The sequence below is a fragment of the Melospiza melodia genome, chromosome 28, assembly GCF_035770615.1.
Source record: "Melospiza melodia melodia isolate bMelMel2 chromosome 28, bMelMel2.pri, whole genome shotgun sequence".
Classification (NCBI taxonomy): domain Eukaryota; kingdom Metazoa; phylum Chordata; class Aves; order Passeriformes; family Passerellidae; genus Melospiza; species Melospiza melodia.
The window spans coordinates 2,675,404-2,698,334 of record NC_086221.1 but is presented as its reverse complement, the minus strand read 5'-3'; the positions used below and the strand labels follow the sequence as shown (position 1 = coordinate 2,698,334).

Sequence of the window (22,931 nt, the reverse complement as noted above, 5' to 3'; positions counted from 1 at the left end):
CCTCTGCCCTGGCATTCACTGGGAGGAACTGGTGAGGAATTGAGCAGTGCTTTGAGTCAAGGAGTGCACAGCAGTAAATGATTTCCATGCTGGAGGAGAGGCTTCAGTCTTATGAACAGTTAATTAAACTTTACTCTCAGCCTGGTTAATATGGAATGATTACTGTACAGGGAGGAGGGAGCAGGAATGCTCTTTGCAGGTCTATCACTGCCAGGTTCACACTGTACCAGAGGTCTGCATGTGTTCAAAGGGCAGGGAGCTAAGTGAGGGGTGAAGGTGAATACACTTCCTGTGTCCTTGGACTCTTTTCCCTGTTTTAGTCCACCACCTTCATGGGAAAGATAATGGGCTGAAGAGGATTTGCATCTGATCCAATATGTTAAGATATTTATTAGAAAGTTCACTAAACTGCTGCATGTGACAAAACCACAGAGAATCTGGAAACTTGGATCATTCTACAATAATCTGCCATGGTGGGTTTTATCCACCCTCAGGACTGTGTTCAGTGCTGGTTCAGCTGTGCAGCAAAAGCAGCATGGCCTCCAGAGAGGAATCCCCTTTACAGGGTTTCTTGGCTTGTGGGAGGTACAGACAGACACCTCCCAGCTCCTCAGGTGTTGTGGGCTCATGTGAGAGCCTTCTCACCTGAAACTGGTGCAAGGATTGACCTGACAGATAATGTGCTGAACATCCCTGATCTCCAGAGGCCAAGGAAAGTGCAAAGGACTGAGTCTGTGCCAGGGATGCTGCACTGGAGCCTCCTGGAGGGGCAGGCACTGATCTGTGCTCTCTGTGACCAGGCACAGACCTGGAGGAATGACATGAAGCTGTGCCAGGGGAGGGTCAGGATATTGTGAAAAAGGCTCTTCCCCAGAGGGTGCTGGCACTGCCCAGGCTCCCCAGGGAATGGGCACAGCCCCGAGGCTGCCAGAGCTCCAGGAGTGTTTGGATGATGCTCTCGGGAACAGACTGGGGCTGTTGGGGTGTCTGTGTACAGCCAGGGGTTGGACTCAATGATCCCTGAGATCCTTTCCCACTCAGGAGATTCTGTGATTCCTTGAACTGTGCCCTGGGAGCTGCCTGCAATGGAGATGAGAGGCCTTGCAGAGCTGCACTGCCAGGGTGTGATTTATCACCTTCACAAGGAGCCTCCAGCACAAGGCATGTGCATGCACTGCAGAGGAGCTCATTTCTTGCCATTCATTATCCAGACAGACACAGGAGCTGTGATGGATATGCCAACACGGGAAGCGCCTACACTCCAGAGGGATGACTGTCTCTCAAGGACCTGCTGTTTCATGAACAAAAAAAGCTGCTGTTTGATGCCTGAAAGCTGTGCAACTCCTAATATTGCAGAGCAGGAGCTCTCCTGCTCTCTCTGCTGCAGTGTGTGCACTGTCCACATAATGGCACATTAAGGAAACAATAAGCATTTTCTGCAGCTTTTGACACAAGCAGAATCACTGCTGTTTGCCCAGCAGTCAGAAGCAATAAGCCACCTACAGGAAGAAGGCACTTGCAAAATATACTGCAAATGAAGTTCAGAGCAGTAGTAAAATAAGATAAATTCCTGAAATGTATAAACCAAGTAAATTTATAGCTCAGTACAGCAGGCACTTTGCTGCAATGGCTTTGAATCAGTGGAATTTAAATCAGTGGAATTTACTCTGCAATGAACACACAGGTATGTAGGAGCTACAGGTACAGAGAGGACAGAACAGGTTTGCAAATGAGCTTCAGGAATGGTTTGGCAAATCTGTGGGGACCAGGTCAGCCCCAGGCATGGGGAGGGGCTCTGCAGAAGGGGCAGCCCAGGCATTTGCAGGAGGCTGCTGCGTTCCCTTGGTGCAGTTCAGCCACAGCTTTGCTTTGGGTATGGCAAGAGAAAAAACATTTTGGGTCTTTTACCCATCATCCTCCCAGGCTTTTTCCCCTCTGCTCCCCCAGAATCTATATAAAAATACAGACATCTTACAGCATCATCAGCCATTCTGGGAGTCCAACCTGTAAGAGGGACTTGATGTTCAGCTGAGCACATCCTGCAGGTCAGCACGGCTCAGCCTGGGCCACAGCCGCAGTCATTCGCCAACTTTTGGGTTCTTTCCATTTACACAATTCATCCCTTCCTGGAGCTCACCCAAAGCCATTTACAGCATGAGATAACTGAATTTTCTGAGGCAAGTCAGCAGAGCCACTGCACAGTGACAGAGCTGGTTTGTGCAAGGGAGCAGCCACAGCCTGCTCCATGTGCCAAAGGAGGGGCTCTGCTGTCAGTACCTGAAACTGCAACAGCAGCCTGGCAGTGCAGGCCAGGTGTGTCCTGCTTGGGACCCTGTGTGCTTTGCTTTTTAATTCTGGGGGAAGGCAGAGAAAAGACAGATTTTTCAATGTGTCACTTTGCTTACAAACTGAATTTTGAGAGACCTGAGCGTGCTAAATGGGCAGGAAGAGTGAGAGAGAACAAATGCACAGGAAGGAGACAGCGAGTTGGGTGCAGCTCAGGGCTGGGCTGGATGGCACAGGCAGAGCAGCACGCTGCTCTCCAGAGCACAAACACTGCAGAGCACAGCAGGCTGCAGGGCACAAGCACCAATGGGGTGTGAGGCAGCCTCTGAACAAGTCACAGAGTTTTTAATTATGTTTTAAAGGAACATGCTGCTGCCTCAAGTGCAGAGCCTGTGTCACCATCTTAATTCAAGCAAATATCTCAGGGTCCAAGCAGATCTTCAAAGGAAAGGCCCTGTGTGCTGTGTTTCCTTGCAATAAGCTTTCTCTGAGAAATACTTGCAGTAAGAGCAGCCATCACACCAAGCTCAAGGCATGTATAAAGCAGAACAGATTTTTACCAGAGTTTTGGCTGTAAGTTCAAGGAGAAGAATACAAATTGTTCAAGATGTGTGTGTGAGAGTCAGCAAAACAACTGCAGAGGTTTACAACTCCCATAGACAGAGAAAAGTGTGTCCCGCTGCCCTGAGAGAGCTACAGGCTTCTGGTTTGTGTATTACCAAGGAAAAAACCTGGAAACTGACTGATGAACCTGGCTTCAACTTAATTCTGCCTGTTTTCAAGAAAACACCTATTTTCATCCGTCAATTCTTTCATCAAGGACAGTGTAAAACTCAAAAGGATCCCAACTACTCATGACCACATCAAGGCCAAAGGAGCTGCAATACAATAGTAATAGAAGGGGAAATTCAACCCAGGAAATAGGAAGGCTGGGTATACAGGCTGGCAAACCAGGAATACACGAGCAATCTGTATGTTAGAGAATGCTGGCCAGCAGGAAAGAAAATATTGTGAGGAGAAACTCCTCCCAAGTCAAGGGTGAATGATGCAGAAAAGAGAGGTACAATGCTCTGTTGGGTGGTGCATGGGTAACAAGAACAGAAGATTAATTTCTCCAAGAAACATAGAGTCATCTGATAATCCTTTTATAACACTGGTCTCCATCCTGCCATCCTGAGCTCCTTCAGGCACTCAGAGCTTTAAGTGTTTCTGTCAAACACCATTCACCACCATGGAGTCCTTTGGCAGAACATCACCAAGTCCCAGAAGAAACAGCAAGAATGTGCAAAACTTGGAGTTTTACACCATCTACATGTGGCAGAGCAGCTGTGGCTGCCCCATCCCTGGAAGTGTTCAAGGGCAGGTTGGACAGGGCTTGGAGTCACCTGGTCTAGTGGAAGGTGTCCCTGCCCACAGCAGGGGATGGAATTAGATAAGCTGTAAATTCCCTTCCAACTCAAACCTTTCTGACATTCTATGAACACCTGGCAACAAATTTGGAAGCTAAACATCCACCAAATTCTACAGCTGCTCTCTTCTCAGAATTTCTTCAAGGAATTTCATTCTGCTGTCAGGACTGAAAATTGAGATACACCCCCAACATGAGCTGCATTGGGCCATGACAAGTTCCCTCCATCCATGTCAGGTCCTTCTCCAATAAATCCAGGTCCTGCAGCACAGTAAGAACATGAACTGCACACAGTAACTGGTTCACTATCACAGTTTGCCCCAGTCTGTGGCAATGAGACTCTGCTGGTTGTGAATTGGAGCTGGGCTTGATGGGCTCTTCTGGAGGAAAGCTCTCCCTAGGCCAGTCCAAATCCTCTCACCTCTTTCTAGTTTAGAAATGACTCTGAACTACACTCACTAGACTGGAACCAACAGTGACAGTTTTCCTGGAAGCCAGGACAGACTTTTGGCTCTTCCAAATCCAGGTAACACAGGTACAGCTCAGGGGAGCCAGGCACAGGTTTGGCTCCCTGTGCACAAGGAGGTGTGTTCACCACATGGAAAGCTATGTGGATACTCAGACTTAACATGTGTGAAATTTCTCTTCTTAAGAAGAGTACAGTATCCCTATTCCAAACACTGGAGTGATTTAAAATGTCTTTGTCACACACGAATCTATTTCTCAAGCATACACACACACACATATATATGTTTGTATATACATGTATGTGTATTAAAAATTCACATGCACTGTGAAAAAAGGAAGATAAAAATAAAAGTCAGCAAAAGTCTCAAGTACAGATACTGTTCTCTGGAAACAACTGGAAAAGTACAGCATCCCAGCAATGCACTCCTCCCAACTGGAGAGTTGCCATTAGCAAATAACTATCAGTAAGCTGGAGGAGGGAGGAGAAGCAAGTGCAAGTTCTGCAAGCAACAATGCTGACAGCAGTTCCCAAAATACAATTCCTTAAGTTAGAAAATGAACTATGCCCCCAGCAGCAAGTCAATCATTGGCAGCTACATGGAAACAGTCAGAAAAAGAAACTTTCCTGCTCTCTTATCCAAGCAACAGGTTTTGGTTCTTCCCTGAATTTATCCCTATGCTGACATGTTCTGCCCATCAGCCCTCTGCAACTGGAAATAGTCATTAGAGAAACTGCCAGAAGCTGGATGTGCTCTGAGAGACCCTTCCAGGCAGGAGACAAGGACAACACATCAGACTGTGAGTGCTGGAGCTCAGAATGAGGGGGGAGACAGCCTGACAATGCTGAGTTATTTAATAAGCTGATGACAGAAGGATAACAAGATCACAGTCCTAAACCTTTCACAGCTGGCTCGAAAAGGCTTGGCTGAGAATTCTCCATTTTCAGGCTCTTGCTGCTGGGAGCTGTTGTGTTTCAATCTGGACAATGAATTGTCAGCTCCTGCAAGTTTCAATGTCTGAAACTTTGGTTGCAGGTTGATTAGCAGGTTCACTAGCAGCAGATTAACTTCTTTATTTCCCACAGCACTGCTTTGCTCAACATGTTCAGGTGCTGATCCAAGAGATTAAGAGATTGTGATCTTTGCCACTTTAATCAGGACAACCAGGTCCCTTTGTACCTGCAGAACTCCTCCTTCCATGGGACACTTACAAGGGGGTGAGGTTAAATGTGTGACAGCTGAGGCTACAAGAACATTTCCCATCAGGAAGTTCTGAACAATTCTGGTCCTTTCCCATGCCCCATCCCTGGAAGTGCTCCAGGCCAGGCTGGATGGGGCTTGAAGGCACCTGGTCTAGTGGAAGGCATCCTTATGATGAGATGAGCAGATCCTGACCAACCTCCCAACCCAAACCAAAGCGTTCCATGGTTCCATGTTCAGTTCTGTGTGTGCCCCTCACACAGCAGAGCTGCTCCTTCTGTGTTGTGCCCCCAGAGCAGCTCCTGGTGCCTCCCTGGCAGCCTGGATGGCTCCAATACGAGCTGAGGAGTGCTCAGGTTGCAGATGCAGCTGGGAACACAGCCCTGCAATCCCTCTGCCAGAGGAATAAAACACAGCATTGGTGCTCCTCAGAGCTCACCAAGTTTGGGGCTGGGGCAGTCAGCACATACATGAGAAGTTTTAATGACCTATGTAATCCCTTCACATTAATTAATGTCACTCAGCATGATGGTGAAGAGTGAAAAGGCAACAAACATCACAGTGATCACATTCCCTAAAGTGGCTGCAGCAACCATTGCTGTGAACTCAGACCTTTAAACTTCTGCCAGAAGAGGAGAACACTTACTTTTCTAAAAACCAAAAACAATCCAGGAATTCTTTCTGTAAGAGAAAAGCAAAGAGTGCTGCAACCCCAGAGCAGAGACAGCCAACACCACCTGAGCTGGCAGCATGACCCTGTCACTGAACATGGCAGCTGTGACCATCACCAGCACAAAGCTCACCAGGATGGAACATTTTGGAATTGTTTGTGTTCAGCACAGGACTCCAGGTGTCAATACACAGCACTGAGTGGGTTATCACTGTGATAGGGAACAAGGTGCACTGTCTGCAGTTCTCAGGAGCTGCATCCTTGCATTAAAAATGTGCTGCAGGAATTGGAACAGGATGGAACTTCCTGACACTGACAGAGGAAACCAATGTCCTGCCCCTGCCAGCATCCCTCTCATTTGCAACTTAACCAACACAATTTGACATTTTCAACACCTTTAAGCAGACCTGTTAGAGCTTTCCCAAAAGCTAGTTTGCAGTCTGAAACAGGAAATTTTCCAGGGCAGAAAATCCCTGGGGAAACAAAAAAAAATTACTGGGCAAAACTCGGAGTGTTTGGTAAATTGTCTTCTGCAACTAAAAAATAAAGTAAAATCAAAACTTGATGGTGATCAAATTCAGCTGCTGAACCAAATAAGCCCGAGGAGCAGTGTTTGCCTGGCAGTGCATCCCAGCAGCCTCCCACTGCCACCTTGTGGGAGCAGGAGATGCTTGAGCAGCTCCAAGGAACAGATCACAGACCAGCCCCAGCTGAATTATGCAAAATATCACTGAATATTAATAATGTATCAAAGATTTCCATTTCCTACTGAGCTCACACTGCAATTTCTTAGCCAGTGGCTTTGGTTCAATTTTCAGTGTCTGCTGTTCTCGGGTACAGAAAATTAAGCCTGCACAAAAACTTCTCAAATAGAAATGCCAGGGAGGTTACTTGGCTTCTTTGGCTCCTCCAACTGTCACATCTCCAGGTCAATATCGTGGAGCACAGAATTTAAATCAGACTAGCTGATTTAGTGCTGAATTAGCTCTCAGCTGTAGTGACACATAGGATCTCTGTAAATATTTCAGGTACATCCTTGGCTTTAACAGCCATTTTGGGCCCAGAGAAGTAGCTGAATTTGTCAAAGTTAGTAAAGCCTAGCCCCAGAACACCCAGGCAGTGGCACTGGGATGGCACTGGAGCCAGAAGGTGCCATCATTGCTGTCAGACCCAGGGGGAAGCAGGTGCAGCAGGGCAGTGGTTCCCATTAGTAAGCCAAGAGGAATAATTGCACACACACTGGGCATGGACAGGGCTGGGGAAGAGGCAGTTTTACCTGCTGCTTGCTCCACGCTGCCAAGCTGCAGTTCTTTTACAATGCTTAGCTCAAGTGGTCCCTGCTTCCTTTCCTTGGCCATTCCTGAGGGATCCTGCATGGATTCCTGCTTTTGTTAGCAGGGCCAGCCTACAGCCTGGGCTCCCCCGCTGAAAGCAAATGCCAAAATATCCACCCCCCTTCCCTGAGGCCTGGCTGGACAGAGCCCTGCTGGCTGAGCATGCAGCACACACCTGCTCACCACCCCTACAGGAAACAGACTGACCCCAGCCCACACCTCGACCTCACTCAAAATAAAAATGCAGCCTGAATTCTGATCCAGCAGGAGCAACCTCGCCTCTTCCCAACATGGACAATCCCAGGCCAGCAGAATTCCTGCCCTCCCACGTCATCTGTACCAGCAGCCTTTGAAAAAAGGGACAGCTTTATCTGAAGGTGATTAAGTGCAGAGGCAGAGGCAGTGGCAGGGAAATGCTGTCGCAGCAGGTGCCAGATGATCATTCAGCTCTTCACAGGAGAGAGAAACTTCTTAACTTCTTGTTGTCCAGTGTGTGGTGTGGACAGGAATCCTTCCCTTGCCTTGCAGCAGCTCCTTGCATGAGCATCCCACTGCTCTGCTTCCCAGGGACCTTTCCCAGGAGATTAAGACCACTCATCTTTACATCAGCCAGTGATAAGGATTATAGAGTCAAATGCTATTAAAAATATGGCAGCAGTGAACTATTGCTCACAGCCCTTTGTGCCAGCTCCTCTCAAGTGAAATTTAAACACTCCTTGAATGCAAATTTCATAGTTTAGCTTTCACAGAGGTCAGGGTCCTTTATTTCATCAGATCATAAGGGTTAAAGGACATATCAGGTGACACATCCATGCTCTTCCTAGAGGAGAAACACTCAGAATGCCCAGAGGACAAGAACCACGAGGTAAAAGGACTTGCCAAAAATTGTTCATCTAGCAGTACTGGTGGAGGAGGACTCAGTTATTAATGTATTAATAATATATGCCACTATAATTAGCAGCTGGATCCTTAGAATGAAAAATAAATTCCTCTTGGGAATGAAGCAGGAAACAGAAATGTTTGTCAAACACAGTTACCTGGCAGGTCAGTGAATTTCCTTCAGCTGAAAAGTATTTCTAGGGGAGACTTCAGAGGGCAAGAAGGCTGAGCAGAGCCACCAGCCCCAAAGCTGCCCAGAAAACAAGTCCACCTCACTCCTGCTCTGGATTTGTCATGGAATCATGGAATGGTTTGGTTTGGAAGGGACCTTAAAGCTTATCTAGTTCCACCCCTGCCATGGGCAGGGCAGCTTCCACTCCACCAGGTTGTTGAAAGCCCTGTCCAACCTGGCCTTGGACACTTCCAGGGATTGGGCAGTTATGTGAGAAACTGGTGAGAATAAGTGAAAAAGTAAGGAGAGAGATGAGTTTCCTGTCTCTAGGAGCATGTCTGATGGCAAGTGCTGGAACCTTCTGAGGAACAGGAAGAACATACACAACAGCAGAATTCACTAGTATAAACACAATGGTGGTGGGGGGGTTAAAAAAAATAAATCCTAATTCTTGGCAAACCAGGAGAGATTTCAAATTCAAGAGTCCTTTCAAACTGGCCACATAGCTGAGAGCACAGACTTGCCTTTCAGAAGTTCTCAGGCAAAGTGTGTCTCACCCCACATGCCAGCTGTGGGCTGCACGGTCACATTTCCAGCTGTTCTGGGATGTAAAAGTTCCATAAGAAGAGTATGAAAAGCTTCAGCCAGATCTCCCAGACTTTCTTTCCAGCACAGATATCTCATGGCTCAAGTGACATTCCAGTCACTTGGGTGGAATTCCAGCATGGCAGGATCTCCTGCAGCCCCTTCCTATGCCCAGGGGACAGAGCCCTGAGCAGTCCAGGCCTGTGACACCAGGAATACTCTGCTGGGGGCAGCAGTGCAGGACCTGCACTGAACCTGCACAGACAGGATGCAGAGAACTTGGGTAGGAAGCTTTTGGTGGCACTAGAGGCCGCTGTCACCCTGGATGAAGGTGGAAAATCCAGCACTGGGCTCCAACCAACAGGAATCCCCATTCCCCACCATCTACAGGCACCCAGCAGAAATGAGGAAGCTGTTAGTTCTGCCCTAGGAAGAGCTGGGTCTGTGTGAGGTACTGCAGGCACTACATCCACACAGCTGAAATCCACCCTCAGCAGAGCCAGGGCTGTTTGAGTCCAGTGGACAAACACACTGACAACGGGACACAATTTGCTTTTGGCAGGAGATCATTCAAATGGCCAGACCACACTGATCATCAGCAGCTCCAAAATTCCCAGAAAAAGGCCAAAAGAAACTGCCTGGCACAAGGAGTGACTGTGGGAGATGGCACATTTCCAGCTCACAGCATCAGCACACTGCAGTGCTGCAGAGGAGCACCGGGAGCCTGGGATGTGCAGCAGGACACACAGAACACATGTGGCAGGACACACAGAACACGTGGCAGGACACACAGAGCACATGTGGTCAGGAGGCTGAGATGTGCAGCAGGACAGACAGAAGGCTGGATATACAGCAGGACACACAGAACACATGTGGCAGTGACAGGAGGCTGGCATGTGCAGCAGGACACACAGAACACATGTGGCAGTGACAGGAGGCTGGCATGTGCAGCAGGACACACAGAACACACATGGCAGCAGCCAGGCCCCAGCCCTGACCGGGCACAGCTGGCACCATGTAGCATCACACACCCCAAACAGATCTCTGCTCCACTGCCTCTCTGCTGTTTGTTCCTTCCTCCCTCTGTAATTTACACCATTTTCCAGCATTTACTGGAGCCTGACCAATTCAGCTGGAAAACAAGGAGCAGGTGAATCACCATGGGTCACACTGTGGTGGGGCAGGGTAAGGCTTATTGGCCACCACAGGATGCAAACCAGCACCCCAGAGCACTCTGCCAGTCGTTCATTCCCAGCCCTAAGCTGCCTCTTCTGCTTTAACCTTTTGGCTTCACACAGATAATTTTAAGGCCACAAGCTCGGAGATATCCCTGTGATCTAAAATTAGATGATCAGGCTGTTTATGTTTTTGTTGCTAAGAGCAAGCTGGTGCTTTGGAAACACCGAAGCAGCCCAAGCACTCCTGCAACAGCTGCCACTGGGAACTGAAATCCATACAGCACTGCCCTGACAACTGTTTGCCATTTGCCTTTTTATTTTACTGGAATTGGTCTCCTTCCCTACTAAGCTTTTCCTGTTCAGGTGACTTCTCCTGTCTCCCTGGGTCCCTGTGTCCTGGTTCCAATGTGCAGTCACTTCATCCCACCGTGAGGACATACATTCATCAGTAAGGTTTCCTCCCCCACGAGCACAATGGATAATTTCTGGGCTTTTTTCCTTCTCAGTAGTTTCAAAGCATCAATTAAAGGTGGGAGGAATTTTCTGGTGTTTTCTCTTTACATTACCATAATTCACAGGAGATGGTTCTCTAATAAAAATGCAGGAGACAAAGAGATCTTCTGTATTATTTATAGAAACAGATTTGGCAGCAAATGCCAATGCAGTAATAGTAATGGATGCTTTTTTGGACATCTCCAAGTCACTAGCCCAGTCCAGTTCTTTATCTGCAGATAGTGCCAGAAGTCTGGGGGGACTGTGAGCAGTCCACTTCTGCAGGGAGAAATCTGCTTCTGCAACTTGATTCTGGGCTTGCTAAAATGGAGAGACCATTGTGAAAGGTCTTTAGTGCGAACTGAGAGCACAATACTCACTCTGTCCTCTTGCACAACCTCAGTGGGCACTGGCAGTATCTTTTGGCAGCTCATCTCAATTCAATTGCAAATGACCCCAAGCCAAGTGACCTCCAGGTACACAACAGGAGCACACAGAGGCACTTCCAGGGCTAACCCAAATGTTTAACACCAAAGATACCCTGCAGTGGCTAGTGCAAACTGTCCCTGCACACAAAGCTGATGAACGTGGCTCCTCATGAATGTTTTAATACCTTCCAAGTGTTCCCTGTGCAAGCTCTGGGAAAAAAAAAATCCCAAGCAGCATTACAAGTTTGAGTATTTTCCAACAGCACAGCCCACCTTACTTGGATGTGCTGCAGGTGAAGCTGAGCAGCAGCTCAGCCCCACCACCTTTAGCCCTGTAAGCTGATAATTCCCATTATTGCTTTTGCCATCCTTCAGCCTCAGGCCATTTAAGATGTGTCAGAGCACTATCTGCACTCAGGAAGGGTTGGATTTCAATAAATCACTATGACAGTTTGGAAGAATCCAAGCACTGGGTACTCTGCATGAAGTCACTGCTGGTTAGAAACACCCAGTTCATCACTGCATTTTGTTTATTACTATTTGCTTTCACTGATGCCATTAGAAGAGACAGGTTTTGGAAAAGTTAACCTGTTTGCAGGAAGAATATATGGATCATTTCATACTCTGCAATTAATGCATAGGGTAGTGTTCCTTTGAAAAGAGCTCTGTCTCCCCAGGTTTGTATTTCCCCAGTCTTAAAATAGCACCATGTGATAAGAAAGAGATACCACCAGCTGGAGTCAGAGTCTTTCCCACTGCTGCTACTGCTGGAACAGCCTCAGCTGCACATGGCAGTCTCCTACCTCTGGCCTGTCCAGTCAACCAAAGCTACACCTGCTGCTGGAGTCCATCTCCTACTGTGTCACACACCTACACACCCCAGGAATGTGTCTTTTCTCCCAGTAACTGTAAAGGGAATCTGGGGGACCTGTGCAGCACAGACATCTCCATCAGGGCATGAGTAAACACAGCTGAGCTGAATCAAAGGGACAGATTTTATCTGACTGTATCTCAGTGCAACGTTCTTTTTAGGATGGAATTCATTTTACAGAAATCACTGTGAGTGGACAAACTCTGCTATGTGTCCCTGCAAACACACTGGGATGGGCTGAGATTAGGAGCTGAGATTAGTACTGAAGAAAAAGGCTGAGATGCTGAAGAGACAAGTAGAAAATTATGAAACTAAATTTAACCTACGAGCCAGTGACGATTCCTTCAGACAGAGTAGGGACAGCAGCCTGGGAACTTCATGGAACTAAATTATGAACTAAATTTAATTATGAAACTAAATTTAACCTACAAGCCAGTGACGATTCAGTTCAAAACCTTCGACAGAGTAGGGACAGCACCCTGGGAACTTCATGGAACACCTAAAAACCAGTCCTTACACCCCCACCATCACCACCACGTGAGAGCTGCCCACACAGAGGGCCAGCAGAGCCCAGTCCTCACTGACCTTCTGCGCTCCCTGGCCTCCTCAGCCGAGAGGTCCTTCCCCGGGCAGGCAGCCCCGGCATTCGCGGCGCCGTTGGCAGCGCCGAGCACAGCATGGTTTGTGATTACACCTAGAGGGGTGCTGCCACTGCTGCCCTCTGTGTTTTTCTCTACAGCAGAATCACTTTGTTGCCTGAAAGGGGCTCTGAAATAGAGAAGACATATGGAAAGCAAAGCAAGTGAACTCCAGTGCTGACCAAGCCCAACCTCCTCGACGGAGCATGGACGGTTCATCCTCCTCGCTTTACGCTCATGTGCTTGTAGACAACAGCCACAGCAAAATGAATTTTACAAAACTTGGAGAAGAATGAGCCGGAGGAATTATTAGCCTTCACATCCCTGTTAGTAGCAAAAATGATCAGAAAGTGTACCTGGAGAAAAAGCAGAAGGAAGGAACTCCAAGAGCTTGTACACTGAGCACCCGAGGGCAGCCTGGGCACGCGCTGTGTCACAGAGGGCACAAGGGACACACTGAGGGCTGTCACCTGCCTGCCAGCCACACCCACCATGGGACTGTCCAACACCACCATCCTGGGATTGCTTATCACTGTGGAATTGCTTATCAGCACGTCCCATGTGGAAGCACACCTCCAATCCCTAATCCACTCCAGAATTCCAACCCAAATGCTGATTTTTGGAGCGGTGTCTCTGGGAGCCATTACCTGGTGCTGTGGAGGGCTGGAGCAGGAGTGTTCACACCGAGAGAGGTGGGGCAGCAAGAGACAGGATGCCACGGGGTGCCCAGGGAGGTAGATGAGCCAATGGCACTGGGTGAGGTAGCTAGAGATGGACTGGCTGAAATGTAGGGACCGCTCAGGTCACTACTTCTACCAAAGGAAGCACTGTAAAACATCACAAAACCACGTCCTTCAGAGCACAGCAAATACTCAACAGCACATCCCACAGCTGGGCTGGCAGCTGGGAAGGGAGCAGGTACCACAGGGCAGCAAAAGCTGTGCAAGGAGATCAGAGAGCAGAGGGGCTGCTGCTGGTTGCCCACACAGGCCAGTGCCTGCAGAGCCCTGCTTAGCCAAGCCCAGCTCAGTTCCAGCAAGAGAAAAATGGCATGGGGGTGAGCTGGAAGGATCAGGGAAGGAAAAAGCCCTGCTGCAGTGAAAGCAGGGCATATGGAGCACCCTGTGCCCTGGGGAAAGGCAGGGGCAAGGATGAGGATGCTTGAAGCAGGAAAGGAGAATGACAAAAGCTGGGCTGGCTGCATGACCCCTGAGGATGCCCAGGACTTCCAGTTTTAAGAACTTATTTCCAGTGGCTTAAAGTTTTGGCAAAGATGATCAGTTCAGACTTTAATTCTCTTTAAGACATGTTTGGCACAAACTGTATTTCTGGAAAATAACTAGCACAGCTGTCCAAAAATATTCAAGAATGAGCAAGGGAAATAATATTTTGCCAGTTTAAAGCAAGCCCTGAAAACCAATCTTACTGAAAAGCTGTGTTTGTGTTCATATTTTGGAGAAGATGGAGGAGGAAAGAAAAAGGGCTCTTATACAAGGATGGACCCTTTCACTTTTTCAAAGAAAATCCACCCTAATGGGACAGAAAATCCATTCTAGTGGGAAAAGCTGCATATCTCTGAAAACAGACTTGATGAAGTCTGGCAGAATCTCCTTCTCACACACATCCAAGCCCTGCACACAAGCTGCTCCCTGCCTGCACAGAGCAATCCAGGGCTCCTAGGGCCCTGCCACACCTTTCCCAGCACCTGGCATGCCTAGTTGCTACTGGTCAGACTGGACTGTCTGAAGGATCAAAGCCTAGCAAGGCTGGCTCTCACCTTCTGCTCCTAATGGCTCCCAGGGCAGGGCACATGCACCCAAGTGGTTGCACAGGAATAAAAGCTGACCTAGAGGAAAGAAGCAGGCCTGGACAGAGCTGCAGGTTTTAGGGAAAGCCAGGGAATGAAACTGGAAGTCAACTCTAGAGTAAGAATCCAGAGAGCAGCCCAAGGCTGACACAGCACTGGGAAGGGGCAGGAGCACAGCCAGGGACAGGAGGCCAGAGAAAGGATCCAGTCCTGCTCACCCAGGCACCAATTTACAAGCCAGTTTTACATGCCAAGGCCCCCAGCAAGCCCAGCATGAGCAGCTGGTCCCTGGGGAGCCAAAGGGGACAACAGAGCATCCTGGAGGGCCTCCACAGGGAGGAACCTCCCATTTGGGCTCCTCAGTTGATGGCTGCCTGCCATATCCAGGTCACACAGGAACAAGCAAGTCATTGTCACCAGGCAGCCACCTCTGCCAGACCCTAAAGAGAGCTTTCTCTGGAATGCTCCATGCCTGGAGCATGCAGGAGCAGCAATTCCTTCCCTTCTTGGCTCTCTGCTCCAGAGGGAAAAGCCAAGGCCTGGAGATGGGCTGGGAGGAGGGGGGCAGTGGGAAGAGGAGCCTGGCTGGGGTGGGTGTGTGGAGCAAGGGTGGTGGAGCTGCATGAATGAGTGTTGTGAGGAGAGGAGGGCACAGGAGCCTGTGTCTGGGGAGGGGAGGAGAGGATCAGCAGGGGAAAAGGTGATGGCAGCCCTGGGGGAACAGAGCTGGTGTGGCACCATCCTAGGAGAGCCCAAGGCAGAGAGGCTGGGGCACAAGGGTGGCTGCAAGGTCAGGAAGGGAGGATGCAGGAGGGTTACCAAAAAAGCCCTGCCAAGGATTGTTTTTCAGAAGGGAAAGGCAATGGGTGAGGAGGATGGAAGCAACACCAGGTGCCTGGGAGAGCAGTGATGTGGGGGATAAGAGGAAAGGAGGAGGAGGAATGGAAGAAGAGGGCGCAGGGATGGCATTGTGCCAGCTCCAACACACATGGGCAGAGAAATGTGGTGCTGGGGCAGCAGGAACAGCCTCCTGCTCCAAAGGCAGCCAAGGCACTGCCACCTCTGTGGGAATCCCCCTCCCAGCCTGTCCCCTGCATGGGTGGCACTGCACAGTGGGAGGAGCACTCCAAGGCATTTACTCCATTGTTCACATGTGATCTGAGCTGGACCAGAAAATTGCAATATAAAGGTTAGCCAGGGAATCCTGTTAATTAACAGCTGTATCCATAGGAGTCTGTGAAAGGGAGGACTATGAAATTATGCTGAATAATTCAATGTCAGAAATAAAAAAAGGCACTGACACAATGCTCTTCATTCTCTAACATTATCACAACAGAACCATCAGGGAATGAGCAATGAAATGTAAAGCAACATTTCAAAGCAATAAAGAAAAAACTACTTCTGACTTTAAGAAATACTTTGAAGGCATTAAAAACTTTTACTTAAGAACCTTCACACTCTTAAAAAGCTTCCACATGTGGCAATAAAAAAGGTTTGCACAAAGCACATAACTATTCTTTAAACACACTGCCATGGGGTGTTGCAGAGATCAAACTGGGATTTGGGTATGGAAGCTGGCTGCAGTGGTGGCTATTAAGAACAATGGTTAAATATAACCCCTGGCTCCTCAATTCCTGATTGCTGGAAGCAAGGAGAGTGTGGGAGGTAGCAAACTGCTCTGAAGTTATCCTGGCTCTTGCAACTTCTCCTTCAAAGCCAGCTGCTGTCAGCAACAGTCTGGGCTGCAGGGACTGCTGTCCTGGCTCACAGCAATGGCTTTTATGTGACCAGAACCAGCAAGGAGGTATTTGCAGAAATGTGAAATGAAGGCAAATCTGTGTGGCTGAAGGATTTCATTCCAGTGTGAGCCCTTCCTGGGAGGCAGCACTTCTGGCTGATGTCAAAGGCAGGATGCTGAACTAACCCAACCTGCTTTGCCAGTTTTCCTCCACATCCCTTCATTTACAGTGCAAGTGACCTGGATTTTTGAAGGCCAGTACACACTAAAATGGACACCAGGATATTAGAGCAGGGTTCTGTAGATTTCTGGGCCAGTGGCACACAGAGAGAAAGCAGGACAACTGCCAGTACCACAACAGAGACAGCATCAATATATGCTTCAACTAAAGCTGAAGAACATTTGTAACATTGCTGCAAGTTATTTTATTCCCTTTTATTTAAAAAATGGAAAAAAAAAAAGGAAAAACCCAGCTTTTTCCCCATCTTAAGATGACCTGCTGCTGTTGTTCATTCTGTTTGGGGTGTCACATAAAACACTTAAAGAACGTAACTAAGGATATTGGGAAGGAAATGTTCCCTGTGAGGGTGGTGAGGCCCTGGCACAGGGTGCCCAAAGCAGCTGTGGCTGCCCCATGCCTGGAGGTGTCCAGGCCAGGTTTGTGGAAGGTGTCCCTGCCCATAGCAGGGGGTGGAAGGAGATGGGATTTAAGGTCCCTTCCAACCCAAAGTCTGTGATCTTTATGGAGATCAGTCAAATGCTGAAGCAAAGGGGAGCTGCAGATGTGTACAGTTATCCCCTCAGTGACATCCAAGCATGTCATAATCCCTTGAATTCCTCCTGTCTAAGAAGAAGTTTTCACATTTTGGAGCTGGGTTGAGAGTTTTGCTAATACCTGGAAATGACAAAATGCTTATGTCTAACAAGGTCCTTTCCTCATCTTAGGGGTGGATGCACAAGGCTGGAGAAATCAAAAGTTCAATACAATTGTATTCAATTCCTCTGTGCTCTCCTACAGAATGCTATATGGGACAAAGGTCTAATTGATCATGGTTTTACTGTTTGTATATGAAATGCAAATCAAACCATTGATCTCTCCTTTAAAAGTATATTTACTCCTACCTGACAAAGCTATTCTCTGTACCTGCATGTGAACCTGTCACTCCCTTATGAAAGGGCAGAATTCAGCCTTTATAACAAGAACTCATTATTAGTGACCTCCCAGTGCAGTCTAAACCTTCCCCACTCTCTGTACAGTTTAACCAAGGAAATACAGTACAACTGTGTGAGTGCAACACTAAATCTGGTGCAGGATTAGCTGGGATAAACCAGCAATGTTTGTAAGATTGCCTGGGGGTGACTGGGCTGTCCCCCAGCTCAGGGAGCAGCACAGGTGTGCCAGCTGCAAGGGACAAGTTTTCCAATGTAATCAGCTGCAGCTTGTCAGCCCAGCTTCAGAGAGAGACAAGCCATGGAGGCTGGGCTGTCATCACGTCCCAGGATAGCTGTGAAGTCACCAGAATGGAGCAGCAGAGCAGAAGCTCCTGCTTGAAGGGGATGCTTCACCTTTTGTGGCAATGGATCTGTATGTGCTCAGCAATTGGCCACACACACCCTTGAGCACCACTTACCTCTACAGAAACAGCACAAACACTGGAACAAACTGCCTCTTCCCAAGTATCTCAGGCAGTTGTTCTGACTTCAGGACAGTTATTTAGTTCAGGGTGTAGAATCTCATGAAACTCAATCTAGAACCTTAGGCTATTGCTGCTGTTGTCCTTAAGCAGAAATACAATGGCTTTGCAGTGTGACATGTTTATTACAGGCTGTTCTGATGGTCTTCAGTATCAGCTGAAATAAAGGTGAGGTGCTGGCACTGCTGATCCTCCTGCTCACATGAGAACCCAGCAATGCACTGTTTGCTCACCAGAGCAGGGCATGGCTCCAGCTCACTCAGAGAGCCCTGAGGTTGCACCTCAAGGACACCGAGGCCCTGCCTCCCAAGGGGCTCCAGGCCACTGCAGGTACAGGAGTTCTGCCTGGAATTGCCTTCCTGCTTCTGCCTGGCTCCTTTACCAATAATCAAATAATCCGCCTCTACAACTTCACACACACTGTGAACAAACTGCTTCCTCTCTGCCTTACAAATCAATGGTGGAAGCATCAATTTCACTCCTTAGCAAGTGCTGTGCATCATGCACAAGAGCACTGCCACTTTCTGATAATACTATAAACATGGACTAATATAAGCCAAAATTAGAGATAAGCTATAAATTACTCACCAAGAGCTATCTGAACAACGCTTTTGGACTCTTATTACATTAATCTGTTTTATGATCAATTTTGGTGTTATTTTCTAACCATAACACCAGCATTAAACAGAGAAAACTTTGCATTTGAATTATGTGAAGAAGAGTATTTAAATTCAGTGCAGCAATTTGCAAATTAATAAAAATTATATCCTTTAAAACCATTATTTAGCATGACAAATCTAATAAATCTTTTCTTTCCTGCTCTCAGCAGAAGAGGGTCCCAAGGCCAGTTACAAGATGCAGGAGGCAACAAGCAGGAGGCTGAGGTGTGGGAGGCATGTTAAGAGTGTTCTGACTGCCTGAGAGCCCATGGAAGGCAGAGCATACCTTTTCAAGTAGGTGGATACGTAGGTAGTGGGTGCCCCAGAGTGGGGAGCTTCGTTTCCCTTTGGCTCGTCCCTCCAGGGCTGTCGGGTGTAGGAGCCACTCCTCACCAGGTTCACAGCAGATTCCCTGCAGCAGCACAGAAAAGCTTAGAAAAACCTCTGGAGTCTGCTTTTGGTTCCTTCAGTTTCACAACACAGATCCTTCCCTTACACCTACGTGCTCCATTGTTCAGGTGACACAGCTCAGAGAAACACCTGCTCTGGCCTTAACATCAGCTCCTGCTCCTGCCAGCTCACTCAAGAACCACAGATGATGTAATGTTTTGCATAAAGAGGAACAAGATCCTTTACAGTCAGAAAACTTGCAAATGAAATTCAGATTGTCCATAAAAGTAATTTAACATATTAAATAGTGTCATTTAATATTCTCACTGCTGTCTGTATCAAACAATAAGGTATAAATGGGCAGATATTGGAAGTGTAGGGAAGCTTTTATTCTTCAAGTTATCCAGGCAAAAACAAAAGCAACTCAGCACAGCAAAGCCTTTCACAAAATCATTAGGCTTGGAGAAGTTCTCTAAAATCATTGAGTCCAACAATTAACCCAGCACTACCACATCAACCACAAAATCATGAAGCAGAAAACAACAAACAAAATGTTTATAGCATCTAAAGCTACTTGACAAGTTATCAAGAAATTCCTAGTAGTCCTGTTTACCCTGATTATCTGAAAACAGGGCTCTTTCCCCAATGCTAATACACACTCTGGCAGTGCATCCTGCTCTCTGCTGGTGCAGGACAGCACCTGGAGCTTGCAATGCAGCACTAATCCATTCCCCTATCAGAAAGTAATTATTTCTCACTTCCAGTTGTCATGCCTAGACTGATGCTCTATCAAGACACCTGTGGGTTCCAGAAAGGAAAACCCAAATGTTTTGAAAGGAAAGAATATTAGGAAAAAATCTGTACTACACAGCATGCCTGGGCACCATCTGTTCCTGAAGGCCAGTACTGCTCAGGCAGTCCCAACTCCACCCAGAAAAGGACACTGAGCTCCTACAGCAGGATGTGCCACTCACAGCAACCTCTGCCAAAGCTTCTTGAGCTGATCAACAGACACAAACTGTCTGTAAAACTCTGGATCTCAGAGACTGCTTGAGAGTGAACAAGAACACAGCAGGGAGGTTCCAGCAAAAGATCAGCAAAGATTCTCAAGCTGTGCTGAAATTCTCTCAGGGTGTCATCTGCCACAGCTCCTGCCCAACAATTACAGCCCACAGCCACTGCTCTGCATGTGCCTTTCCTCCTTTGTTGGGGAAGTAGCTGGAATTGAGGCTAAAGTCAAATTTTACTCCTTCTAGTACAAACTGAATCATAGAATGGCTAGGGTTGGAAGGGACCTTAAAGCTCATCCTGTCCTTCTACCTGCCCAGGCAAAGTCACCTTCCACCTGCGCAGGTTGCTCCAAGCCCCATCCAACCTGGCCTTGGACATTTAAAGGCTTGGGGCAGCCACTGCTGCTCTGGGCAACCTGTAACAGGGCCTGGCCACCCTCTCAGCCAAGAATTCCTCCCCATTTTCCCATCTAACCCTGCCCTCTGGCAGTGGGAAGCCATTCCCCTGTGTTCTGCCACTCCAGGACCTTGTCCCAAGTTCCTCTCCAGCTCTCTGGGAGCCCCTTTAGGCACTGGAAGGCCCCTGAAGAAGCTGCTAGAAGAGGGCAGCTCCTCAAATACATCTGGAATTCCTGGACATAAACACACCATTTACACCATGGTTAGGACCAGGGGCATTTACACACACTGACTGTAAAAACAGCCATGCAAGGAATGAGTTCCTACATGGCAGAGTTCACAAGCTCGAGTGAATCTCAAGTGACAGAGGTGTGAACAAAGGGATTGAAGGTGACTGCTGAGCAAGTGACAACTACAAGTGCAGGTGGCAGCTACAAAATGAGGCACTTGCATATTAAAAGGAAAAAGGATCCATAAATCTGATTGCCTGGATGGAGCCTGTGCCTGTGTGAGTACAGGGTGGAGGAACCAATCTGCTGATTCCTGCTCACCTAAATGAAAACCAACGTACCAGAACTTTTACAGACAGAGCTGGCTCTTGATGTTGTGAATTCCTGTGTACTTGAGACTGCTAAGAAAATATACAGAGCATGACTACAGAAAAATTATATTCCAGAAGTACTATTGACAGAAGGGAAGCTGAGCATTAACTTCAGCCAGTCTCACCTGTTTTCTTTTTCTTCTGTATCACTCGTACTGCTCAGTCTTCTGGGGACTATGGTGGCAAGATAACTCTTGTTGTCTCTGTCCTGGTGAAGCAAAAGAGGAACTTCAGCTACACATCTCTTACCCTTACAGCACATACAGTAGTAAATAAATTCATGTTCAAATTTCTTCAACTAAGAAAGCATTCTCCTACCAGCCGGTTTAAAGCAACTTCTTGCGTCTCTAATGTTGCTTAAAGCAACATACCACAGCATAGAAATATCAGTTCTGAAAGGGATTTCCTGATGACCAGTGAATAAAAGCATCTTCTAACTTAGAGAATAACTTGTCAATCACAGAATCAGAGAACTGGTTTGGGGTGGAAGGGATCTTTAGTCCACTGCAGCAGAGCTCCACCCAAGGTGGCCATGAATGCCTCCAGGGATAAGGCATCTACCCATGGGCAGAAAAGTTACAGTTACTGAATACATGGCATGGGATTTACAAATGCAGCTGGTAGACAGAGGAGAAATTCATATAAATGATGGAGAAGGCCAATCTCCACTGCAGGTATGTGCTGTTGTCTGGATTGGACATTTTCTGGTAAAGAACAGGCTGTGCCAGATTGGCAGCCCCTGTTTAGTGGCAGCCCAGTCCAAACTGAGTAGGAATTGGGCCAAAGGGGCACCAAACTCCAGTTCTGGCGAAACAACTGACAGGAGGAAAATATTTTTCAAAAGAAAAAGGAGATAAGAATGAAAGAGACTCTTGTTTGTTATGGATACAAACCCCAGCAATAACTCAAAGGGAAAAGGGTTTACACCTTTGGGGTGAAGTGGATACACTGAAATATCCTTGCTGAAAGCCAAACCTTTTCCTTGTTGTCCAAGAGTGCAGAAATGCGAGGGCTGGACGAGGAGCGATAGATGGAAGAAGTTTTATCCCTCTGTGCCTCACGAGTGGCAGAGACCTCACTCAGCATGTTGTGGCTGCCAGTCTTCCTCAGGCCCAGCCGCCACGACGAAGGCGACTCGTCCTTCTGCTCGTCTGACTTGCTGAGCCAACTGAACTGTGGAGGAGCAAATGAACATTTGGAAAAAGGAAGAGCACTGCAAGGCACACTCTAAGTTGACAAAGTGCTTCAAAAAGCTCCAGTTTTTGCTGGGCTAGACTTGTAAGGTAGAATGACTTATTTCCTGCTTCACTTTAATTACAGGACTGAGCTCAAGGTGAACTCACAGGGATGCAAACTGCTGTGGTGCCTCATCTCCAAGGACAGAGGATGAAAGGAATCTTCTGTCACTGTGCAGGTCTTTGCCTACACAATGTCCTCCTCCAGCTTTGAGGAAAGAATATATGGAACAATGAAGCTTTTATTATCACCCATTTAGGAAAGGGGGATTATTCAGTGAAAGCAGAATTCCTAAAACAAATACTCAGGTCTTATGGAGCTAGCTGCAAATAAACCCCTCACACCAGTGGAGTCCAGAAGATACCATTGAGATCACCAGGGAGCTGTAGCCAACAACACTGTAAAGGAAGAAACTGAGGCAATCTGGATTGTTCAACATGGAAAAGAGAAGGCAAAGATAGGATTTAGTTGCTCTGCTACCTGGGAGTGGGTTTACAGAGGACATGGAACCAGACTTCTCTACAGCCTATAGTGAAAGGAGGGCAACAGACAAGTTTCCACTTGGGAAATCCCAGCTGACATGGAAATGTAACTCCCGGCAGGATCAGAGCTGCACTGGGACAGAGAGTAAGGGAGTAGAGCACCTCCATCCTCAGAGACATTTCAATACTCAGCTGAGCTCAGATAGGACAAAGCAACATGACAAAAGGTTAATCCTGCTTTGAGCAGGACGCTGGATTTCAGCCTCACTAAGGCCCCTTCCATGGGCAGGTAAATGCACAGCACAGA

General features: G+C 47.6%; 1 protein-coding gene across 10 annotated transcripts in view; it reads right to left on the bottom strand.

The window, feature by feature from the left end:
* The window catches only part of PPP1R12B (protein phosphatase 1 regulatory subunit 12B), a 140,463-nt gene that overhangs the window by 58,157 nt on the left and 59,375 nt on the right, over positions 1 to 22,931 (bottom strand). For 8 of the 10 annotated variants that reach the window (XM_063177758.1, XM_063177759.1, XM_063177756.1 and 5 more), the window contains exons 10-14: positions 21,882 to 22,079; positions 21,032 to 21,114; positions 18,793 to 18,918; positions 13,256 to 13,435; positions 12,556 to 12,738 (exon numbers count right to left, since the gene is read on the bottom strand). In XM_063177758.1, the coding sequence (XP_063033828.1) occupies positions 12,556 to 12,738; positions 13,256 to 13,435; positions 18,793 to 18,918; positions 21,032 to 21,114; positions 21,882 to 22,079 (770 nt within the window). The remainder of the gene's footprint in view (positions 1 to 12,555; positions 12,739 to 13,255; positions 13,436 to 18,792; positions 18,919 to 21,031; positions 21,115 to 21,881; positions 22,080 to 22,931) is intronic. The other 2 variants (XM_063177761.1, XM_063177762.1) reach the window with 2 other exon arrangements.